At 34.8% G+C, this 24,175-nt stretch overlaps 2 protein-coding genes across 4 annotated transcripts in view; one reads left to right on the forward strand and one right to left on the reverse strand.

The window, feature by feature from the left end:
* Positions 1–2,436: 2,436 nt before the first annotated feature.
* LOC110630207 (DEAD-box ATP-dependent RNA helicase 50) lies at positions 2,437–19,329 on the forward strand. 2 transcript variants are annotated; one of them, XM_021777574.2, is made up of 9 exons: positions 2,437–2,778; positions 3,123–3,232; positions 3,344–3,709; positions 4,408–4,602; positions 12,921–13,108; positions 17,794–18,007; positions 18,189–18,320; positions 18,412–18,587; positions 18,700–19,329. In XM_021777574.2, exons 1-9 carry the CDS (start codon positions 2,550–2,552, stop codon positions 18,935–18,937), a joined length of 1,848 nt encoding a protein of 615 aa, XP_021633266.1. In that variant the 5' UTR covers positions 2,437–2,549; the 3' UTR covers positions 18,938–19,329. The 2 variants fall into 2 exon arrangements, with proteins under 2 accessions (XP_021633266.1, XP_021633267.1); XM_021777575.2 differs by lacking the exon at positions 2,437–2,778 and having other exon boundaries at positions 3,327–3,709.
* A 2,520-nt stretch (positions 19,330–21,849) lies between these two features.
* LOC110629464 (transcriptional corepressor SEUSS) overlaps positions 21,850–24,175 on the reverse strand; it is a 31,317-nt gene continuing 28,991 nt past the window's right edge. For both annotated transcript variants that reach the window (XM_043949898.1, XM_021776446.2), the window contains exons 9-10: positions 23,439–23,508; positions 21,850–23,207 (exon numbers count right to left, since the gene is read on the reverse strand). In XM_043949898.1, the coding sequence (XP_043805833.1) occupies positions 22,303–23,207; positions 23,439–23,508 (975 nt within the window). In that variant the 3' untranslated portion in view covers positions 21,850–22,302. The remainder of the gene's footprint in view (positions 23,208–23,438; positions 23,509–24,175) is intronic.

A 24,175-nucleotide genomic window follows, 5' to 3' on the forward strand; every position in this document is an offset into this window, starting at 1 on the left:
TTCAGTAACGTCCCCCTGAATATCTCCCTTTGCTGGGCTGGTCTCTTTCTCGCCCCTAGGGCTGCTGACGTCGGCAAGGCGTGTCCTAGGCACCTCTTCAGAAATACCCCCGGAAGGCACAGCCAAATCTTTCTTCGCCAGTTTGATGTCCTCAACTGACTCGGCGGCGACCTGGGGAGTCTCCTCCGCCCTTGAAACTGAAACTCATCTAGATGCTGGAGCCTGGGAGGATGGAACGGCCGAGCTTGATCTGCTGCGGCTGGTCGGCCTAGAAGACCTGGCTCCTCGGGAGCTCGATTTAGGAGCTCGTGAAGAAGTCGGAGCAGGTGGTCGGCTAACTGTCCTAGAAGAAATAACCTGGGCCACCTCCTCAGTAGCCTCTGACACACGTCGCCCTGCTTGGAGGGCATCCAGCGCCGCGTTCATGCTTTCCCGAGAAAGAATTAAGTTCTTCGGGGGCTTAATTTGGTCTATTTTGACGTCAGAAGCTGCAAGAAATACAAAATCAGAACAGGTTAGCATAATCTCCAGAAGAAATCACAAAGAACAGGCAAAACTGCTGGACAAGGCACAATACCCGCATCTTGGATATCCCTAAGATTACAGGCGAACATACACTTCTCTACATCATACTTCTTGTCGACAGAAGTCAACCGAAGGTACACGACCTGTCGGGTGAGGCTCAGCTGGGGCAGGTCATTATAACCCAGAGAGACATCCTCCCAGTCGAGCTCTACCCCCCACGACCGGCCAGATTCTTTCTTCAGCTCCGCAACTACAAAACCCTCTACCCAGCCCTTTATGGAATCCTTGTAGCCCGTGAGGATGGACAACCCCCCACGGGGGGCAAAATAATAAAAACAGTTACTTGCCCTGATGAGACGAAAAAAGGTCACAAACAGACGCGCCGTGGGCGTAAAGCCCCAGCTTAGGCAGATGGATTCGAAGGAACACATAAACAAAATAGAATTTGGGGACAGCATCCGGGGGGTTATCCCAAAATACTGAAAAACCTCGATGAAAAAAGGAGTGAACGGAAAAGTCAGATCGAAGTCCCGTTGTTTAACAAAAAAGACTATGCTACGATCCTTCTGAGGATCTATCAGACCAGGAGGAGGGGGGTCCGGAAGAACAATCCTTTCATTTCGGTGAGGAGCTCGGATAAGGTAAAGAGGAGTATCAAAATACCTCTGGGAAATGAGCTTAGTTATGGTAGAGGGAGTGATACATGACTCAAGATTAAAAACTTCGGGAAGCTTAGAGATTTCCATGGTAGTAGAAGAGGCGTACCTGAAGAGCGGTATAGTAGATGAACAGAAGAGAGCGTAGAAGGACAGAGAGCAGGAGAGAGCAAGCATTTCGAAGGGACAGAAGGAATTCAAAATGTGATACAATAATGAGACGAAAAGTTGCTCTGCACAGTTTTGTCTTGAGACAGCGCGGTCATTATTACTCTCGATATTTACCCCCTCATCAGTCGGGCAGTAACTGACGAGAAGGTAAAGGGGCAATTGATGACCACTGGATCTCTTCACCCCAGTCTGGGGCCAGGCCCACGATACCAGCCCATTATCTGGAGGCCCTCAAGCTTCGTATATGCATCATGTCCGGTCCACTCAGTCTGGAGGCCGGACTCCCACCAATTTCCTCAATCAGGCCGGCCAAGCTCTTTGGGCCCGATGAACAAATCCTCTCTGGGTTCAACCCATATCATATCTTCCGGCCCAGCCCGGAATCAGGAAGGAGACCTACTCCTCTTTTACGAGAGACCACCCATACGCGCGTCCGGGAGAATCAGGGGCCGTTACGCATGGGGCAGCAATCTGATTTTCTCGTACGTCCATATCAACGTGACAGGGATGGGTAGTCCAATGACATACGTTCTGTTGCACGTCATTAGCGGACAAAAGAAAATATATAAAAGGAGAAATATTCTCCTCTAGGTCTAAGCTTTTTCCAGTTTTACAGAATACTTGTAAAACCCTATTTTCTGGATCTCAGATGATCAATAAATAATGTGATTTTTAAAAGTATTTGTAATAAATTAATAATATGATAATAAAGAATTAGTTTTACTTTTTAAATGGTAAATAAAATAAAATAAATTAATATATAGACTAAATTTTAGCTAATAAAATTCTAATAAAAAATAGGAATTTTAATAAAATTTCGAAGTCAGTTTTTTACTAAAATTAATCTTATATGTTTATATATGAATAATTTTAATTGATTGAAATACATAAAAAATAAATAATAGATATGGAAATTAAATAAATAGATTTATAGATAGATTATTAAATTAGTTTTAAAATTAATATATTTTATTTTTTAATGCAATACTCAATAGGAATATATTAGAAAGTCAATAAAATAATTTATTATTTTTCAAAAATAATCTATAATTTGAAATTGATGAAAAAGAAAATAGGCTTACCTTGTTGATAGGAGCATGCAGGAGATATTCTTGCTAGCGGCTTGAAGGAAAACTTTCTTTCTATATAGCGAGCGGAGAAGACGCGAGGGAAAACGAAGGAAAAGTGTGGGAAGAGATGCTGGCAATGGGTGCTATTCCTTTTCCTCATCCTCTGACAAACCTGAGGCCTCAAATCACTGGCTCCCACAACCACAGGTGCTTATTCTTCAGTTTTGATTTGAAGAGCAGTAAAAGGGTTTTGGCTTTGAACACTCCCTTTCAAGCTGTTCCAGAGCTTGATGGCGACGATGACGATAGCGCTTGCTCCCATCTTCCGAACAAGAATAGTGAAGATGCTTCGCCAGGTACCCTTTTCTTTTCTTTTCTCAATTTTCAGTTTAAATTTTACTTATTTTATTTCCTTTTGTAAGTTTGTTGAATAAAAAAGTTTGAGAATTTAGGTGTATCATCCCTTGTTTTGGTTCAAATCCATAAGTTCCTTGCTGTGATTTTTGTTTGAATTTGGGAGTAGTGATGTTAAACTAGCAAATTGATTTAACTACCTATCTTTCCCAATTGAACTACAATCGCTGACAATTTACACCATCATCTTATCTAAAACCCAAAAACTTAAAGACATGTCTTACTAAATTTGTTCATTTACTTTCCCACTATCCCTTGGATTTTAATTTTATTTTGTGGCTCACAGGCATTGCAAGTACGGAAAACATTGCTTCTCCAACACCATCTACTTTTAGAAAACTGAAAGCACACAAGTTAAAACTTCTAATGAAAAAGACTTCACAGGTGAAGGACAAGGTAAACTAAACATGCACGTCTACATTTTAAGAACCTATGGCTCATATACTAAATCCGAATCTGCCTACACTTACAACTGATAAAATGATGTCAGAAGTTTCATTGCTGCAGAACTTTAGAGAAACAATGGCAACTGGGATGAGGGAGGACATGAAAAGTTCTGATGCCTATGCCAAACATGGTGAACTTCAGATCTTGGATAATGAAATTATACAAGATGAATCTCAAATATCTTTTCGGAAAAGAGCGGGACCAAAACATTCAGCACCTGCTGGTTCTTCTGACTCAAGAGGATGGGGCAATGTAGGCCACGTTCACAGCCTCAAATCCAAATCAACAACTCCTCTGCAAATGCAGAAAAAATCTTCTGCTGACAATGACTTCTTTAGTAGGGAATCATTTAAAGATTTGGGATGCGGTGACTTTATGGTTGAATCTTTGAAGGGGCAGCTTTTCCTACGCCCTTCACATATTCAGGTATATCAATAACCTGTTTTGTTGACAAAGAACTGATTTGCATTCCATCTGTAAAACAGATCTTTTTTGGTCCAAAGTCTACCTCTAATTCTAACTAGTTTATAATAAATGATTATTATAAGTTATCCATCCTTAGATTCTGTTCTGATATTATGTAAGCAGCCCCTCTTCTCTCTCCTAAATTAAAAGAATGAAATATTAAACAATAAAAAAGGGACAAACAGAGAAGGAAATGGGTACAATGGAGAAAAATATTTGTTGATAATCTTATTATTTATTTATTATTATTTTTTTTGGCAAGATGCAAAGATGATGTAAAAGTTTTGGCTAAAATGGTTCAGTTTTGATTTTGTTGAATTACATTAAAATGAGAAAAATATAGTGATGAATTACTTTTAGATGAGCTACTTAATAAAAGTAGTTGTTATTGGAGAGATTAAAGAGAGAAACTAAAGGAGGTTTTGTTTCAATTTAGAAGAAAGAAATCACCTTTGATTTTATAGAAGAGAGATTGCATATTACAAAGCCATGTGGCCGTATTTTCTATTTAGTTGAGTGACAGTTAGAGTGCTACTTTCAGTTTCTATTTGTTTATAGTGGATTCAATTATTAATGCTAGAGATCTCACATCACACCTTAGAGAAGTTATCATATTATCAGGTATGACTTCTCTATTTTCTGCATTTGGATAATGGCAGGCCATGGCATTTACACCTGTAATTGAAGGGAAGAGCTGTGTGATAGCAGATCAAAGTGGATCAGGAAAGACATTGGCATATCTTATACCTATAATTCAACGTCTCAGGCTAGAAGAACTCGAAGGACTTGGTAAACCATTGTCAAAAAGTCCTCAAGTCCTTATCATGGTGCCAACTGCTGAGCTGGCTTCTCAGGTAGCTGCTTTTGTGCTTAAGCTAACTCAAATCCATCTATTCTCTCTCTCACTCATGAATTACACTTTTTTTAATCTCTAAAATACAACTTGCATGATCTTTTCAATATTATCTCTGCATGGAATATAAAACTCTTTGGTGCTAGCATTTAGATGTGAGTTAATAAATTGTGCTTTGAATATTCTTCCACTATTTTATGGATCTATGATTTTCATGAGGTTCACAGTAAATTCTAAATTCTTAAATAATAATATGCATAACTTGAATCAATGTAGTGAGAAGAAGAAACATAATCAAGGCCAAGGAAGCTTCAAGGTGGGGACTTCAAAAAATGGCTTAAATTTCCATGTAGTTATGAGACAAAGAAGAGTAATTAGTTAGCAAACGGAATTACTCAGCAGAGTTGCTAATTTGACACCATGAACTCATGAAATACTAACAAGAGCGCTGTTTTGTTAGAATAACAAGTTGTTCACCGTATAGAGTTGTGTGAAGTTCCCAGGCTAAGGTAACGTCATGGATCGGTGGATGGAAAAATCCTTCAACTCAACAGGACCCTTTCCCTTGTTTCGATTCTTACTTCTTCTTGAAGACCCTATGTTGACAGAACTTTGGCAGCTCATTGGAGGGAGCTTGTAACACCTCAGCTCTATATTTATAGGGTAGATTACATGGTAGCCTTAAGACTCCTAGTGGGACAACTACTAATAATAAATCCTACTTGACTTAGGAGTCCTAATGGAACAATTATTGTAATAAAAATAAGTCCTACTTGATAACGATAATCCTACTAATAAAATAATGGGAGATAACAAATAACAATTTAATGACTCCTATTGCTTATTGGATTAAGGCTGCAGATGGACTTCAACTAGCAGTCCTATGCTAGGAATACTTCTTTCCTATGAATGCATGCATCCTGATGTGGAATCCAGAATCAACTTGTGATCAAAAACTCCGTCACACAATTTAACAAAGGACGAGGCAAAGATATATTCCATAAGGTTGCTCTACCACACCCCTAATCAATCAATATAATTAGAAACGAAGATAATCCAGCGATTCCAGTTAGAGAACGTCACAAGAAATTCTTGATAAGTTAACTAAACATGGAGTGAGGAAATCCATATTAAAATGCCTTTGATAGGTTGCTAAACATGGAGAAGAACCAAAGTTCCAAGAATAAATTCTCATCATGGAGAAAAATATGAAATCTTTACTTAGTAACTTGTTCTTTCTCCTGCATACAAAATAAAGGCTATTTATAGCCAAATCTCTCCTAATCCTAGTTGAAATAGGAAAATAAAATAAATTCTAATTGAAATAGGAAAATAAAGCAAGTCCTAGTTGAAATAGGAAAATATAAGATAATCCTATTTGAACAATGAAAACTATATCTAATCTTATTAATTTGATTCCTAATTTATATAGGATTAGAAAAGACACCAAAACACATTAAAATATCTCATGTATGAGCTTTTAAAATTGAATTAATTATGGTTGAAATTGGATCTACGAATTTTAAGAAATAAGCCCATTTCTTTCTCTTATCTTCTAAATGTGGTATTCAACATGAGTAATTCGAATTCTCCCCGAGTCCTGATGATTTCTTGCCTTCCTAATTGAATACTCAGAAGAACATCACAACATTCTAAGTTGTTGAAAGGCATTGCCCCCCTTATGCACGCATCAACTTCACAACATCACTCTCCTTTTGGAGAAAAAGCTTATCCTCGGGCTTGAATGTTGGATAAGCATCTTTGAATTGGTTGATTGATTCCCAAGTTGCTTCAAAGTCGTGACAGCTCTGCCAAGTAACTAAAAGACCCCAATTGCCACGGTTCACTCTAGCACGGAGGACTTGTCCTTGCTCTAGGTCAAGTATTCTCGACTTCTTCTGCTCTGTTTTCATTTAATTGGTTGCTGCTGCATTCGAAAGTTCCTCCTACTTCTTTTCCTAGATTCTTATTTGTTCCTATGAGTATTTCTTGCAATTGCATGGATAAGGTTTGTAGCAGCAGCTCTAGGTGGGACTCAGTTTTGGTTACTCTAGCTTCCACTTGCGCTACTATTGCCTCTGTTAATGCTTGTGCTTCCTGAAATAGGGATCTCAGCTCATCTCGTGGGTTGTTGGAATGTCCTATGACGTTTGCTGCTGATACCAATTTGTCAAGTTCCTGGGCTAAGGATTGCGTCACGGGTCGGTGGGTAGAAAAATCCTCCAACTCAACAGTACCCTTCCCCTTGTTTTGATTCTTACTTCTTCTTGAAGACCCTATGTTGACAGAATTTTGGAAGCTCGTTGGACGAAGCTCTTAGCATCTTAGATTCATTGAAGAGAGAATCTTAAATCTCTATTTGAAAAAAGTAATAGTTGCTTGATTTTTGTTGATGTATCTCGACTCTATATTTATAAAGCAGATTACATGGTAGCTTTAAGAGTCCTAGTGGGACAACTATTAATAATGAATCCTACTTGACAAGAGACCTAATGGAATAATTATTCTAATAAAAATAAATCCTACTTGATAACTGAAGAATTTTGGAGAATTTTAGAGTATTCTTGTATTTTACTCTTAATTTTTACAAGTAATTTACATGACTATTTATATACAAAGAATTACGACTAAATAGGAAGCAAATAATTACAGAGATAATTAAGGATCCTAATTTATGCCTAGAATCTGTTATCAAATCAAATTATTTTACTAGAAATTATCAAATAAGTCAATACTCCCTCTCTAGTTGGTGCATAGATATAGCACATGCCCAACTTATAAATCAGATTATGGTAGGTTCTATTGTTTAGCCTTTAGTAAACACATCCGCAAGAGGCCCGGTAGAAGTCACATGAACTAAACTCAAGACGGACTGTTAATTTGTTGTCACAATACAAAGTTATCTTGTTTCTCTAGAGCAAGCTCAGCTCCTCCAGTAACTTCTGCAACCATAAAAGTGCACACACACCTTGGGCCATTGCTCTATATTCTACTTCAGCACTTGACTGAGAAAAAACACTTTGTTTTTTGCTCCTCCAGGTGACAAGGTTCCCTCCCACAACTATATAGTAGCCAGAGGTGGATCTCTTGTCATCGAGAGATCCTGCCCAATCTGTATCTATAAAAGTTTCAACTCGGAAGTGACCATGTTTGGAGTAAATAAGATCTTTCCCTGGCACAGACTTTAAGTATCTCAAGATGCGAAGGACAACCTGCATATGAATCTCGTGAGGGTCATGCATGAATTGGCTGACTAAGCTAACAATATAGGCTATATCCGGTCGAGTGTGTGAGAGATTAATAAACTTTTCTACCAATCTCTGGTATCTTTCAATATCCACCAATATCCACGGACTCACTAGTTCCTGCTTGCATCTCGTGATTACTTTTAATGGGAGATGCTGCGGGTTTACACCTCCAACATATTGATTTCTTCTAAAAGAATCCAGAATGTACTTTCTTTAGGAGATAAAGATTCATTTTTCTGATTTGGTCACCTCAATATCTAGGAAATATTGAAGTTTTTCTAAATATTTGATTTCAAATTCTTCGGCCAACAACTTTTTTAGTTGAGCCATTTTCTATTTATCATCACCTGTTACCACTATATTATCAACATACACAGTAAGAAGGGTGATCTTGCTCTTGTGATGTTTAATAAACAGAGTGTGATTAGCATTGCTCTGTTGGTAAGCAAAGGATATCATGGCTCTACTATACCTGTCAAACCAAGCTCTAGGAGACTATTTTAGCCCATATAAAACCTTTTTTAATTTGCACACCTTTCTTTGTGTCTTCTCATCAAACAAACTTAGCAGGGATATCCATGAACACCTCTTTCTCTAAATCTCCATGAATGAATGCATTCTTCACATCAAACTGCTTTAAAGTCCAGTCCAAGTTGGCTGCACAACATAATAGGATCCTGATTGAATTCATTTTTGCAACTGGGGTAAATGTCTCTTGATAATTTACTCCATAGGTTTGGGTAAAACCTTTAGCAACCAATCTGACCTTAAACCGTTCAATTGTGCCATCAATTTTGTGTTTCACTATGTCTCATTTTTTGCAGGCCTTTCATCTTTTCAATCATTGCTCTTTTCCATTTAAGATATGCAAGAACTTTCTTCTAATCTTGTGGAATAGATACTGTAGAAAGATAATATTTGTTGTTATATTTCATAATAAAGATTACAACCTATTTATATATAAAAGACGGTATCTAAACGGGAAGGAAAATAAGTCTATGATTATACAATCTCTAAGATTAAGCAACTAACCCATCTATCAATATTTACTTTCTATATTAATATATTTACTTCCTATAATCTATAACTCCCCCTCAAGTTGGAGCATAAATGTTAATCATGCCCAACTTGTTAGATATATAATCAACTCGTCCTATACAACTTAGCATACACCGAATTTGTGAACCCAAATTCTTCCAATAATTGACGTACCCACAAAACTTCACAAACGGTTTTTGCCATGACTCGACATTCAGGTTCAGCACTAGAACGGGAAACCACATTTTCTCAGCTTGGTAAAACGCCTTACATCATAAATACGAAAAATATTCCCTTTGCTAAAATATAGAAATCCAAATACTCCATTAATTTTTTTAACAAATTCAGAATGATTAATAAGACTAATCACCTTCCTGTGAATAAAATTTCGAACCCGTGAACAGTACTCGATGAACAGTACTCAATGAACAGTACCCGATGAACAGTACCCGATGAATAGTAGTCGTAAACAGTACCCGATGAGCCCTCAGTCTCCAAATGTTACCCTTTATGGATAACCCAAATGAACAGAGCCCTAAGTCTCCAAATGTTACCTTTTATGGGTAACCCAAATAAACAAAGCTCTAAGTCTCCAAATATTACCCTTTATGAGTAACCCAAATGAACAGAGCCCTAAGTCTCCAAATGTTACCCTTTATGAGTAACCCAAATGAACAGAGCCCTAAATCTTCAAATGTTACCCTTTATGAGTAACCCAAATGAACAGAGCCCTAGGTCTCCAAATGTTATCCTTTTTATAGGTAACCCAAATGAACAGAGCCCTAAGTCTCTAAATATTACTCTTTATGAGTAACCCAAATAAACAGAGCCCTAAGTCTCCAAATGTTACTCTTTTATGGGTAACCCAAATGAACATTATAAAAAAAAAGCCTCCACCCAACACCCAAATGAACCGCAAATTTGACAAGGGAGCTGCAAGAAACAGGAGTCCTCAGTCTCCAAAAATTTAAGACTTGACGAGAGAGAGAAAAAATAAATCTCTACGAACCTGGCTCTGATACCATGTAGAAAGATAATATTTGTTGTTGTATTTCATAATAAAGATTACAACCTATTTATATATAAAAGACGGTATCTAAACGGGAAGGAAAATCAAGTCTATGATTATACAATCTCTAAGATTAAGCAACTAACCCATCTATCAATATTTACTTTCTATATTAATATATTTACTTCCTATAATCTATAACAGATACAGAGGAAATAGACAAGGCAAAGGCTCTATAGAAGGGAGACAAAGATTCATAAGAAACAAAGTTAGAAATAGGGTGTTTGGTACAATATTTGATACATTTTCTTTGTGAAATTGGTTTATCTAAATCATTGGAGCATTTAGGAGTTGAGGGTAACTCACTAATGGAAGATTCTTGATTCTTGATTCTGAATAAGCTACATAATGGCTTCTTCTGCCTTGTTTTTCCTGGAATATCTCCTCAAATTTGGCTTGTCCAAACGTCCAATTCTCTCCCTGTGATTAGACGTCTTCCCGTATCTACTAGAACTCTCCCTCTGAACCATATTATTCAGAATCACAGAATTTAGGATCACCGCTTCTTGCTCATTATTCTCTCCTTGAAGAGGTGAGTGGGTGGTACTGAAGTAGAGTTGAGTTTCTCTAAAGGTAACATCCATACTGAAAAAGTATTTTCTAGATGGAAGATGATAACATCTGTATCCCTTTTGTGTCAGAGAATACCCAAAAAACACACGTTTAAGAGTCTTGGGGTCCAACGTTCTCGCCATTCTAGTTTGGACAAAGCAAACACACCCAAATATTTTTGGTGGAACAATGTATAAATCCCTTCTTTGTAGAACCTCTAAAGGACTCATGAAGTCAAGGACATTGAGGAACATTGGATTGATAAGATAAGCAGATACAAAGACTGCATCTCCCCAATATGCTTTAGGTAGGTTCATGGTGAATATAAGAGATCGAGCTACCTCCAATAGATGTCTATTTTTTCTTTTAGCAACGCCATTTTGTGCACTAATATAAGGACAACTTGTCTAGTGTACTATCCCATTGGACTCCAATTAAGTAGAAAACCTACTATCCATATATTCTCTTCCATTGTCAGCTCTTAAAATTTTCACCTTAGTATTAAATTGACTGCAAATCATTTTGTGAAAGGATCGAGAACAAAAAAAAAAGACATCACTTTTAGCTTTAATCAAATATACCTAAGTCATTCGAGTGCAACAATCATAAAAGTAACAAACTATTGATTACCAGATAAAGAGACAATTTGTGTAGGCCCCCAAACATTAAAATGAATAGTCACAAGAGGAATTTGGTTTTTATTATGACTCAAAGGATAGGAGGTTCTAGTGTGCTTAGCATACTCACAAGCATCATAAAATAAAGAACCAAACTGAGTTCTAACAAATAAATTGGGATAAAATTTTTCTAAGACAAAAAATGATGGATGCCCTAGCCGCCTGTGCCATTGTATTATTTCTTGATTGATGTCTTTATTTTCTCCAAAACAAGCGTGAGATATCGGAGAACCTGAATTACCTTCTAACATGTATAAGCTATCATGCAGTCTACCATTGTCAATCCTCTTTCCTGTGAGAAGATTCTGAATAACACAATAATCATGAAAGAATTTAATTTTACAGTTAAGAGTATTAGTAATAACACTGATAGATAAAAAGTTGATAGGAAAGCAAGGAATATGAAGGAGAGATGATAATTTAATATTGAATGCACAAATAACAGAACCTGTTTCGATATGGGAGTAAAAGAGCCATTATCAATTCTGATACTCTCTTTGGTTAGAGAAGGAAAATAATTGAAAAGCCTTTAAAAGAGCTGTCATGTGTCTATTCACATTAGAATCAATAATCCCTGGAACAGTATAAAGAGAGAAAGTATTACCTGACTTCACAAAGTTAGATGTGGCACTAGAGGAGAAAGAGGTGTCAATATGAGACAGAAGGCGCTTGAGACTCTGAATTTCATTAGGAAAAGGAACTCAGCAGTTGTTGTTTTCTTAAAGGGCTCCATAGTTTTTGATAAATTAGCTTGAGCTCTAGAGGTATCTCTTTCCCCCACGGTCTCCAGCGGGACGACCATATAACTTCTTGCAAGTTTCTTTGGTATGCCTCGGTTTCTCACAATAGTCATGATGCAAGTGATCTTTCTCAGAATTAGGAGGCTGTGGTGTGCTCAAACCAGTAGCCAACCTAGCCTTTTCAACTGTTGCAGTATAGAGCATAGCATGTCGGCGATTTTCCCTTTGTTGAACATGGGCATGGGCCTCTTCTAGCGAAGGAAAAAGGTTTTTTTCTAACACTTGGATCCGAATTGGATCATTTTCATTATTCAACCCTACAAGAAAATTATAGATCCGCTCCTTTTCAATTATTTTCCGAAATTTGACTGCATCTTCAGTATTAGCTACTTGACAGTGCTGATAGTAATCAAGCTCCTGCCATAAGCCACATGGCTCAGAATAAAATTTAGAGATAATCATTTCTCCTTGCTTAGTACGATGAATTTTATTTTGAATAAGCCACATGGCTTCGAATAAAATTTGGAGATAGTCATTTCTCCTTGCTTAGTACGATGGATTTTATTTCGAATATCATAAATTTGGGCATTATTTTCAATCTTGGAATAAGTCAAGGATAAAGCCTTTCATATCTTTGCAGCAGTATCAAGTAACAAATAGGACTTAGAGATATGAGGTTGCATAGAGTTAAGTAACCATATCATAACAAGACAATTATCTAAGTTCCATTGAGAAAAATTTGGATCACCCTCATCCGGATTATAGCTGCAGATGGACTTCAGCTAGCTTTCCTATACTTGGTATGTTTTTTTCCTACGAATGCATCTACAACAGGTTGCCTCTTTTTCCTTTCAAGAAAAATAAAAGAAGAGAAAAATTTGTGTATGTCTCTATGCGGGGGCACAAGTTTTCATATATTGTCCAAGGAATTTAGAAAATTGTGTCATTCAAGTCCTTTTTATGCACTATAGCTATTTTTTCTGAAATTTGTACAGGTTTTGAATAATTGCCGATCAATATCAAAATTTGGGGTTCCATTTCGATCTATGACTGCAACAGGTGGATTTTCTCAGAGAACTCAACTGGAAAATTTAGAACAAGGTGTTGACGTTTTAATAGTGACGCCTGGACGTTTCATGTTCTTAGTTAAAGAAGGATTCTTACAGTTAACAAGTCTTAAATGGTAAGCTTCTTTCAATATTGCCTCCTTCCATATTATATTTATTTTAAATGGAAATTAGGTTGGTGTAGTTGCCCATTAAAGTGTTTTTACACCCTCCATAATTTTTCTAGTGTTTTTCCTCCTTTCAAAATGCATAGTATCATTATCATCACTTTCAGTGGTCTCATTATCAACTAATCACTAATCGAACAAGATATGGATATTATAATTAAGGCTGTGTGGCTCTCTGTTTCATTTTGAGGTTCTCGAACCTTGTTTGTAAAGCAAAGCATGAGATCTTGCAAAAGTGAACCTAAAAGCGATTTTAGCACAATTTTCGTTTTGTATTTTTCAATTAGTGTTGGCAAATTTCTCATTTCAATAAATAATTAATGAGAGTAGGTTTGGGGCATTGCATCATGCATTATAATATTTTTTTTTGGTGGGGAGGGAAGGGGATGGGAAGGAGGAGGCCAAATTGGTCATAGCACAGTATGAGCTATACAACGGGATTTGTCTGTTCCCTTCATAACCCTTTGGAAACTCCAACTATATTGGTGGATGGGAGGAATTGAACTTGAACCCAAGACTCCCCACTCTCCAAACTCTTTTAAAGTGTGCGTGTAGACCAACTAGGCTAGGCCTGATTGGCTTTTGTCTCTCTCTCTCTCTCACTGAATAACTATAATCTGTTTATTATTTTGAATGTTCAAGCTTGATTGCGTATTGATAAGAAGAATTGTTGATAAAAATGATCATATATAGGAGCATTAGATTCCTCTTCTAGAAGATAAAATATGAGAAAGCATTAAAATTGCAAAGCCTTAAATCTTTTGTTAGATGTCAACTAAGTTTGACTCTGGATATCTAAAATGTAGAATCCTAAAATGAATGTTTCAAACTCTCTTGAGGAGCAACTTTGTGTGAACAAAACTTGGGGCAAATTACACAAATGGTACTTCAGCTTTGGGGTGTGTAACAATAAGGTATCTAAACTTCAATTTGTAACAGAAACGCTTTAATCTTGAACTTAAATAACACAAAACACCCTAAAAACTTCTAAATTTGGTTTCTAAGTTAATTTCACTGAGGTAGCATTTATTAAATGTAAAGTAACGTGTTTTCTCTCTCATAACCCTTTGGAAACTCCAACTATATTGGTGGATGGGAGGAATTGAACTTGAACCCAAGACTCCCCACTCTCCAAACTCTTTTAAAGTGTGCGAGTAGACCAACTAGGCTAGGCCTGATTGGCTTTTGTCTCTCTCTCTCTCACTGAATAACTATAATCTGTTTATTATTTTGGAATGTTCAAGCTTGATTGCATATTGATAAGAAGAATTGTTGATAAAAATTATCATATATAGGAGCATTAGATTCCTCTTCTAGAAGATAAAATATGAGAAAGTATTAAAATTGCAAAGCCTTAAATCTTTTGTTAGATGTCAACTAATTTTGACTGGATATCTAAAATGTAGAATCCTAAAATGAATGTTTCAAACTCTCTTGAGGAGCAACTTTGTGTGAACAAAACTTGGGGCAAATTACACAAATGGTACTTCAACTTTGGGGTGTGTAACAATAAGGTATCTAAACTTCAATTTGTAATAGAAACGCTTTAATCTTGAACTTAAGTAACATAAAACACCCTAAAAACTTCTAAATTTGGTTTCTAAGTTAATTTCACTGAGGTAGCATTTATTAAATTTAAAGTAACGTGTTTTCTCTCTCATAATTTAATATTTGTAAAAAAAAAATTCAGATTAATTAAAATAATATATTATTTGATAAATTTCTCTCCCCCTTCCCTTTTCTCTCTCTACACTTTCTATTCCATTATTCTTTCGCTATCCACACTTTGACGATCCTCTGCTTCACACCACCTCCATCATTAGTCCCCATCTCATTCTTGTAATCACATAACCAAAGGTTAGAAGCTCTCTAACCAAAATCCTCTTCACTAGCATCTCCTTGTCGAAGCTAAATCCTAGACACCAAGCATCTTCAAAACCTTCTAATTAGGGGTATAAATAAACCTAGCCGAGTTGAGCTTTGAAGAGCTCAAGTTTAGTTGGTTTAAAATTTTTTTCGAATTTAAGTTTTATTCATTTCGAATTCGAGTCGAGTATTAATAAGTTCAAATTTGGCTCGTTTAGCGAACGAGCTAAGATGAACTGAGCTTTTTATCGGGCTTGATTTTGAATAGTTCACAAACAGTTCAATTTATTTACAATTATAATAAGTTTTAGTTTAAAATTAATAAGCTTAAAATTAAATAATTTTACTTAAATGAGTATGTATACCAATTAGCTCGTGAACCTATAAAAAATGAGCTCTTAAATATTTGCAACCTCTAAGAATGTAATCAAACTGTGTAGACTGCAAAGATAAACTTTAGAAAACTCATATATGGCTCACAAAAATTTATGCACACTTTTAGTTTAGCTCTTTTATGACATGGAGCTCGCTTTACAACCGTGTTCACGAGCTAATTCATGAGTCTGCTCATAAACTTGGAAACGAGCTGAGTTCACGAGCCTTAGTGAGCCGAATAATATGGAGTTCAAACTCGGCTCATTTATTAAACGAATCTAAAAACTAAGTTTGAATCCGATCGAACTTTTATCGAACTAAATCTCGAATAGCTCATTAATAACTTGGTTCATTTGCACTTCTTCTTCTAACCACCACCATTCACCAATCCCCCACCTCTCTCTCAGATCCTTTCTTCGAACAGAACCTAAACTCTCAGATCCTTTCTTCGAACAGAACCTAAACTCAGACTTAGACCTGCCAACAACTCGCGTCAAACCCACTTCTCAGTGTTCACCATCATCTCCTTTTCTCTATACAGATTTATTCTCTCCTGTTCCTTTCACAGGCCCCTTTCTCTTGGGTTCGTTTTCTCTTGCGTTCCTCCCCACTCGAACTACCCCCACTCTCTTCCATCACCTCCTTTCCTTTATCACAAGCCCCATCTTCCCCTCCAGCACCTGCAATCTCCTCATCGTTGCTTGATTCAACACAAATAGGCAGCATCATAGCCCTCTCCCTTTCAATTTGTCATAGAGCATTGGTAGGAACCCTTTGCTTTTTCCTCATCATAAGGAATCGGCGTAGGATACCACTGGCGCTGAGAGAAAAAGCTCAGGATCCCTTCTTACCAATTTTGCGAAGGTTTGTCTTGAATTCGCATTGCTGAGATTTTCTATACTTGTATTGAATTTCTGTGTTGATTTGTTGTGTTCTTCTGTAGTTTTTGTTCAATTTGGAATGGAGATGAATTGAAAATAGGGGGAAGGATTGGAAGAAGCAGTGGAAAGAGAAAGGGGAAAAAGGGAAGAGAGAGAGAGATCTAAGTCATAAAATACTAATTTTAATTAATTAAAAATTTTCAACAAATATTAATTTCTGATAAAAAGTACATTACCTTAAATTTAATAAGTGCCACATTACTGCAATTACCTTAGCAACTTGCTATTGAAGATGATAGGGGGTTTTATGTTACTTAAAAGATTTTGGAGAGGGGAGGGGGGTTATGTTATTATAAATTGAAGTTTAAGTACCTTGTTACATGCCCCAAAGTTAAGATACTGTATGTGTAATTTACCCACAAAACTTAATATTTGAAGTGTTATAGGACTGCTCAAATATTTTAACTGGTACAGCAAACATTGCACATGATAGCCTTTCTGTGTCATCTATATTATTCCTTAATTTCAATATATTCATATTTTCTGTCTTTTGGAGACCCAAATTGTAAAAACTGTTCAGGTCTAAATTGACCAGGAAACAGAAGGATGTAAGGTTAGAACAAGACTGACAAATAAAACCAGAAAACATTTAGAGGTAGTTCCTTATGTACCAGCAGTAAATTATTGAGTACTGGTCCTGGGGAATGTGGGATGGCCGTTTTCCACACAAGATTAGCCAATGAAACTGTAATGAGAAACTGAAATAAATAATTTTATGAGGATTTCTAGGACGAAGTCCAGCTGCAAAGGCAACTTCTTGGATCTTGATGAATGCTGAAACTAAATAAGTTATTGAGTAAAAAAGCAAGTTTTTTTTTTGTCTCCCCATCACTAAGAATAGAGTAAATGGAATTGCAAGCTGTTGAATTCCCATAGAAAAAGGAAAGTAGAATGGTTTCATTTGAAGAGTGGATAGGTGAGAGAGACGAGGAGTCAATAGGGCATCCCGCCCACATATCCACTTTGTTTTGTGGACTTTTGAGGGCCTGCATAATTGGTATTGGATATGAGTTTGATACCCGGCCCATTAATGCCATATTTATTCTCAATAATCATCTTGTGGCAAAAGAACTCAGATTCTAATAGATATCACCGTAATCATATCCTCAATGATTGATTACATGCATAAATGTGTATGGATTTGAAATGCTTATAGATTTCAAATCCACCTCAAATAAGTAAACATCTGCTTTTGTGAATTGAACATTCATTCATATATCTAATCAGATATAATAAAGTATACTTTTTAGAACACCTTTGCAAGCAATCAATTGAAGTGATTTCCTTATTATATATAATCTATGTTGTGCCTTGTCTTTGTGTACAGCTATGCTATCATTGGTAAGTTACATTCTGATTTCTGGTCTTGCTGATTTATTGACTTTTGACCAACTAGACTTTTATCATACAATCTGCCAACCCTAAGCATTTGACATGAATCTTATGTTGCAGTGTTGTGTTGGATGAGGTAGATATACTGTTTAATGATGAGGACTTTGAGGTTGCATTAAATAGCTTGATGAATTCTTCACCAGTTGCCACACAATATCTGTTTGTTACTGCAACTTTACCAGTAGATGTGTATAACAAGCTTATTGAGGTCTTTCCTGATTGTGAAGTAGTCATGGGCCCTGGTATGCATCGCACAAGTATCAGGCTTGAAGAGGTAGGTTTTCAATTTCTCAATCATTTTCACGGTACTGAAAGTTTTCACAAGAAAGAAAGGGGAAATAAAGACAAAAACAATTTTTTAACTTGATGTGTTATCTGTTTCACAAATATTAAAAGTTTATAATATGAAGGAATTTTTAATGTAATGAAAATTAATTACCGGTTTTATATTGCAGGTTCTTGTAGATTGCAGTGGAGAAGTTGGGACAGATAGGACACCAGAAACAGCATTTCTCAATAAAAAATCAGCTCTTTTGCAGATTATGGAGCAAAGTCCTGTTTCTAAGACAATTGTTTTTTGTAATAAGGTAGGTTGAGCTCCAAACTGTGGAACTTAACCTTTTCATATATTATTTATTGAAATCATTTCACTTTATATTTTGCCTCCTAAATCTACAGATCGAGACATGCAGAAAAGTAGAGAATGTATTAAAACGCTTTGACAGAAAAGGAACCAATATTCGAGTTCTACCATTCCATGCTGCTCTGGCAAAAGAATCAAGGCTTGAAAACATGAAGGAGTTCATGAATTCTTTTCCAGGAGAAAACTCTCTATTTTTGGTTTGCACTGATAGGTATCGTCTTTACACTAGGTTATTTTCTCTTCTGACATTATTGAAGCACTCATCCTCGCATCTATAAGCATAACATAACATAGTAATCTGGTATTTCTTCAATTCATGACAGAGCATCCCGTGGAATTGATTTTACTGGAGTGGACCATGTTATACTGTTTGATTTTCCACGTGATCCAAGTGAATATGTTCGTCGTGTTGGAAGAACTGCTAGAGGTGCAACAGGAAGGGGCAAGGCATTTATCTTTGTGGTTGGGAAGCAAGTTTCGCTTGCACAGAGGATAATCGAGAGAAACAGAAAAGGTCACCCATTGCATGATGTGCCATCTGCTTATGAGCTTATGAGTTAAAAGGTGAATGCTTGGATGAAGAAGCTAATAATCGATGTACATGCTGCCTAAGCTGTCAGATGATGACTATTTTTTCTTATTTTCTTGTGCCTGGCTCTATGTTCTTGATGGCTCATGTACATGTCCAACTTCAAGAGCACTGGTTGCACAAGACTAATACTACGGAGAATGACATGGAGAGAATTTGTGAAGGAAAGGATGCTTAAGCTGAAATTCAAATGTGGAGAAAGTTGGTTAAGAACCAGCTAGTGCAAATTATGTCAAGAAATTTGCAAATTTCTCCACTTTGTAAGCCACTCCATTTAGCTCGATTGTAATTCATTAATTCAGTAGGGAGAAAAATGCCAAGAATTCATCCCTCTATTTCTCTCTCTCTCTGAATTTCTTCCCAATTTTCTCTGGTTTACTAGTAAATCTCACTGGAGCTCCAAAGAAGGATTTATTGGATCGTTGCCGTTAGAATGACATGAAATAATTAAGGGTAGAAAGCTCAAGCAGCCATCATAAATAGATCCCAAATGTCGAAGTGGACAACAAAACCAATCAAGAAAGTACAAGATGACAAAAGAAACTAAGACATAAAGCAAAAGCAAAGATAATGAAGGAAAAACATTATGGGGTCTCGAGAACTTCTGCAGGTGAGGGCTTTTCCAAGGGAAGGGTTTCAAATTTACTAGGAAATGAGAAAAAAAAAAAAAAGAAGATAACTACTGTTGTATCTCTTTAGTTTGTCCAAATCAATTAAATTTAATTTTAAAATTATATTAAAATTTTTTATATTATTATTATATGATATTATTTTATGAAGTAACATTTTTTTATAAATTCAGTCTGTTTACTAAGAAAAGCAAAACATTTCCTTAAAAATTTTAAATTCAAAATAATAATCAAATACAAATTCATGTATTATCAAACTCAATGGCAACAAAAAAAGTTTAAGGATTTTAGTATTTATTATTATATATTATTAATATATAATAATAAATTTTATTCAAAAAACTATATTCTTTAAAAAAATTAAAGTTTATTAAACTCCAAGTGTAGTAAATGGCAGTGATGGTAGCTATAGTGATGGAAGGAGAGAATAATGTGTTTTACCATAATATTTTAAATATGTTAGAATCATGTGTTTTACCATAATATCTTAAATATGTTAATTTTTTAAATGGTAAAATTTAGTATATTAATTATATTAGGCGAACACTATTTTATAATAGTATAAATGGCTTTATAAAACTATAATATAAATATATTTTATTATTAAAAAAAAATAGAATGATCTCTTCAAAATATTTAGATAATTTATCGTCTAATTTCAATATAATCAACAAGGTTGTATAACCATACATCTTATATTAAATGCTAAAATAAAAATAAAAATAAATAAAAATTTCAAAACATGAGTCATGTGAAAATGGAGAGATATGTGAAGAAATATATGTAAAAGAAATTATGCAAATGAATTTTATATAAAATAAATAATGAAGGTTATATTTTTTAAAAATTATTAATCATTAATATAATAAATTATAGTAATTTAAATTTAATAATTTAGTTATTTAATATTTATAACAATTCATTTTGAGAATTAGAATCACAATTTTACTTTATTAACTTTTTATAGTTATTTAAATTAATAAAATTTTAGTTTGATAACATTTTATATAATTAGTTCTATTAATTCTTTAATTATATATATTTTTACATAATTAATATTTTTTATAATAATTTTAATTGATTATATATATTTATTCTATATAATTATTGACATTATATAGAGTATTTATAATTAAATTATATTACTTATAATCTTATAAAAATGTTAAATAAATAAATAACAATAATGTAATATAATAAAAACTTTTTATATGATTTTTTGTTATAGAATTATTACTATATAATAAAAGTAATTTTTTTAATTGTTTAAAAATCATTTTATAGAGTGCTTACTCAATTTTTATAAATATATTTTTAACATTCTATTTATTATTAAAATTAAAAAAATTATAATAAAATTTTTTTAATAATAAAAATATAATAAAATTTTTATTGTAATATTAATAATATAATATATAGTAGAACATCAAAAAGTCAAATAATACTCACTATAATTATAATAAAAACTATATTTATTATATTAGAAAGTAGTAGAAAATAAAAAGTTACACATTAATAGTAATTAACAAATAATAAATTATATTTATTACAATAAATATAATAATAAATTATATTTATTATATTAGAGAAAATTAAGAAATTAAAAAAATCATATATTAATAGTGATTATAAAAATAATAAATTGTATTTATTACATATATATTAATTATTATTTTCTATAAAATTAAAATTACTTTATATTTCTCTAAAAAAATAGAATAAAAAATTTTCAATAGAAATTAAATTGAAAAGACACCCAGTTCTATACAGCCTTCAAAGTACCAGTTTTATAACGAAAAGACACCCAGTGATGGAAAAGGGAAAGGCGCATACAAAAACTGTTAGCTTTTAATTTTTAAAATAGGAATAGCTTTATTTTTAATATATCATTATATTTAACCCATCATTCTTTAAAATTAAAAAAAGTTATTTTTATCCGTCTAACCAAATAAAATTTTAATATATTTTTCCTTTAAATTCAATTCTAATTGAATTATAATTAATTTAATATAATTGTATTGAATTTAAACTCATAATTTGCTCCTAAATATAACTGTTGGGTTCGTTCGTCACTCGATTGCTCCAGATACCATTATTCTTTGTTTCAAGATGAGACTTGTGCACAAAGATCTATGGTGGGTCTGCTTTCTTGTCAAGTGAAAATGAAATAGTCAACAATTCCTTGGTCATTTCCGAATCTACTTCCAGCAGGCAAAGATTACCATTGCTGGCTCTGCATTATGAAAGAAGCACCATTTTATTGTTACTATTATTATTATTATTATCTGTATCAGTTCCACATGGAGCTGTTTCGAATCATCGAGTCGATGCATACAAAATTTTTCCACAATCCCCTACTACGGGAAAAGATGAATGCATAATTACAATGATCATGTCTCAAGCATGATTCCTCGTTTCAAAGCTGTGCAAACCATACATACAAAAACCAGCAGAAAGAACCCCAAGTATTAAGTGAAGATTAGAAGAGGAGAGGAGGAAGAAAAGGAGGGGAGAGGGCACCTCAGCACAAAACTATACATTTTCCTTCCCTCTACAAAATCCCTGTAACTATATAAGCTCCAAATTAATGGAGGCAAATTAATCCTTAATCATGTAGCATATGCCCTTTCTATTGCCCACAGAAATATCACATCAGAAGGCAGAGGGCTATAGGCAATTGTCATGAATATGTCAGCAAAGACACTTCTTCAGGCAGATTTCCAGTCAAATTGGTGATCAAGAAAACTATTCACAGATCCAATCCCATTATGTAACTGGTTAGTGAATTCATGTTGCCAACGGTTCCTTTCAAGCAAAGACTTGGTTGCCATGGCAGCTTTGATTCCACTAGCAGTGGCAGAGAGACCATTTCCACGACCAAAGCTCCTAAACTCTCCAACCATAGTACTTGAGCTGGAGTCCACTGTACCATTGCCCAGGAGGAACTTCCCCCTAGTGAGGACATTTTGATTTTTCAATGCAATCCCATTAAGGTTATTCATATTATTCTCTTCAGAATCAATACTAGCCGTGTTACCTCCCCCACTAAATTGGGAAGAAGTCATTACATCTTGTATGATTTTCTCAACAGATCTTTGCAGCTCATTTGGAGCAACCTCATTTGACTGTGGTGATTGTCCCACTGATATTTGGGTTGGTGAATTTGCCATAACTACATGGTTTGCAGAATTTGATGCTGTTAGCACATTATGAGAACTCTGGGGAGGATTATTAGATGAAGAAGGTGTTGGACACGAGAAAGGAGAAGGAGGATTGGGTTGAGTTTGGGGCAGAGTGGTTGAAGAGCCCGCAGATGGGATCTGAACAGGAGTCCCAGCATATGGACTTCCAGGATTGTTCATCTGATTCTCAATCGTTGAGTTCATGGAATTCTGGCGGAGAAGGCCAGAAACAGAGTTAATAGAGGACATATCATAAAAGTTGTCCGCACTTGCAACACCGCTGCTTGTAGAAGGATGCACAACATTTGTCTGTACAGAATTATGATTATTGTTCAAGACATGCCCTCTAAATTGCTGCTGCTGCTCCTGAGATTGCTGAACTGAATAATGTAGCCCTGGCCTAGTCCTACGGGGAAACTGTGCCAAACTTTCTGTAGAAGAGTTGAAGAGGTATTGGGTAAAAAGAATACTTAACAATAATAATACAATGTCAACCAGATGTAAAATAGAAGTGGACCAATAGAACCCTTACTGGCATTCAGAGAAAAGGGTATAAAAGAAAATAAATTGTATATTGCAACTCAAGCCACTGTTTGCCAAAGTAAATTTAGAAAATGAAAGAAGAATGTCTACCAGAAAGGAAGATATCTATTAAATCTTACCCACTGGCCCCGTTCCAGTCTCTTGGCTGTAGTCAATCAAATCTTTCATACTATTTACCACCTCTGATATCTGTATTTTGTTTCACATCGTACAAAGAAAAGGAAAAATATAGTTAGAGACTATACAGCAATTGGCTCAACACTCAAAAGAGAGCTTAACTGTGAGCCATCAATTATATTATTTTTGCAATCATACTCACAAGAGGGATAATGTCATGAAACCAGGTTCTCTATCACAGAAAATAGAAGTGTAGGAAAAATAGAGAAAGAAAGGAAAGAAAGAGTAGAAGATAGAGAGAAAATGTTCTATGTTGATATTAGTTCTGGAATGCCAAAATCAGAGCTACTCCAGCTCTTTTTATATCCTAATCACGGCCAATTCAAAACTGGAGATATAGTAACTGCCTCCTACTAATTTTCTCTCCAACTGCTAGCTAACTTTTGTTGACTTTTCTTGCTTCCATATCTATTCCTCCACTTCTCGTTATTACCTTTATTTCTATAATTCCTATGTAACAAATAATTAAACAACAAGATACCAAATGGCTCCTGTGTATTTCTTGATGAAATGAAATACAAAATAGCACCAAAATTCTCCTACCTGATACATGTACAAAGTTTATTACTAATCATCATGCTCATATGTAAGGATTTTAAGTTCCAGTTTGTTGCGATTGTAGCTAAGAACTGGAACCGAAACCAAACTTTAGATTCTTTGATTTTTAGAAATTAAACTT

The sequence above is a fragment of the Manihot esculenta genome, chromosome 13 (assembly GCF_001659605.2).
Source record: "Manihot esculenta cultivar AM560-2 chromosome 13, M.esculenta_v8, whole genome shotgun sequence".
In the NCBI taxonomy this organism is placed as follows: domain Eukaryota; kingdom Viridiplantae; phylum Streptophyta; class Magnoliopsida; order Malpighiales; family Euphorbiaceae; genus Manihot; species Manihot esculenta.

Bases quoted from the DNA above. Each gene is read 5' to 3' on its own strand.
- LOC110630207 (XM_021777574.2), top strand. From the start codon at position 2,550: ATGCTGGCAATGGGTGCTATTCCTTTTCCTCATCCTCTGACAAACCTG. The intron at 3,233-3,343 runs GTAAACTAAACA...TCATTGCTGCAG, and splicing joins CTTCACAGGTGAAGGACAAG to AACTTTAGAGAAACAATGGC. The intron at 13,109-17,793 runs GTAAGCTTCTTT...CTTATGTTGCAG, and splicing joins CAGTTAACAAGTCTTAAATG to TGTTGTGTTGGATGAGGTAG.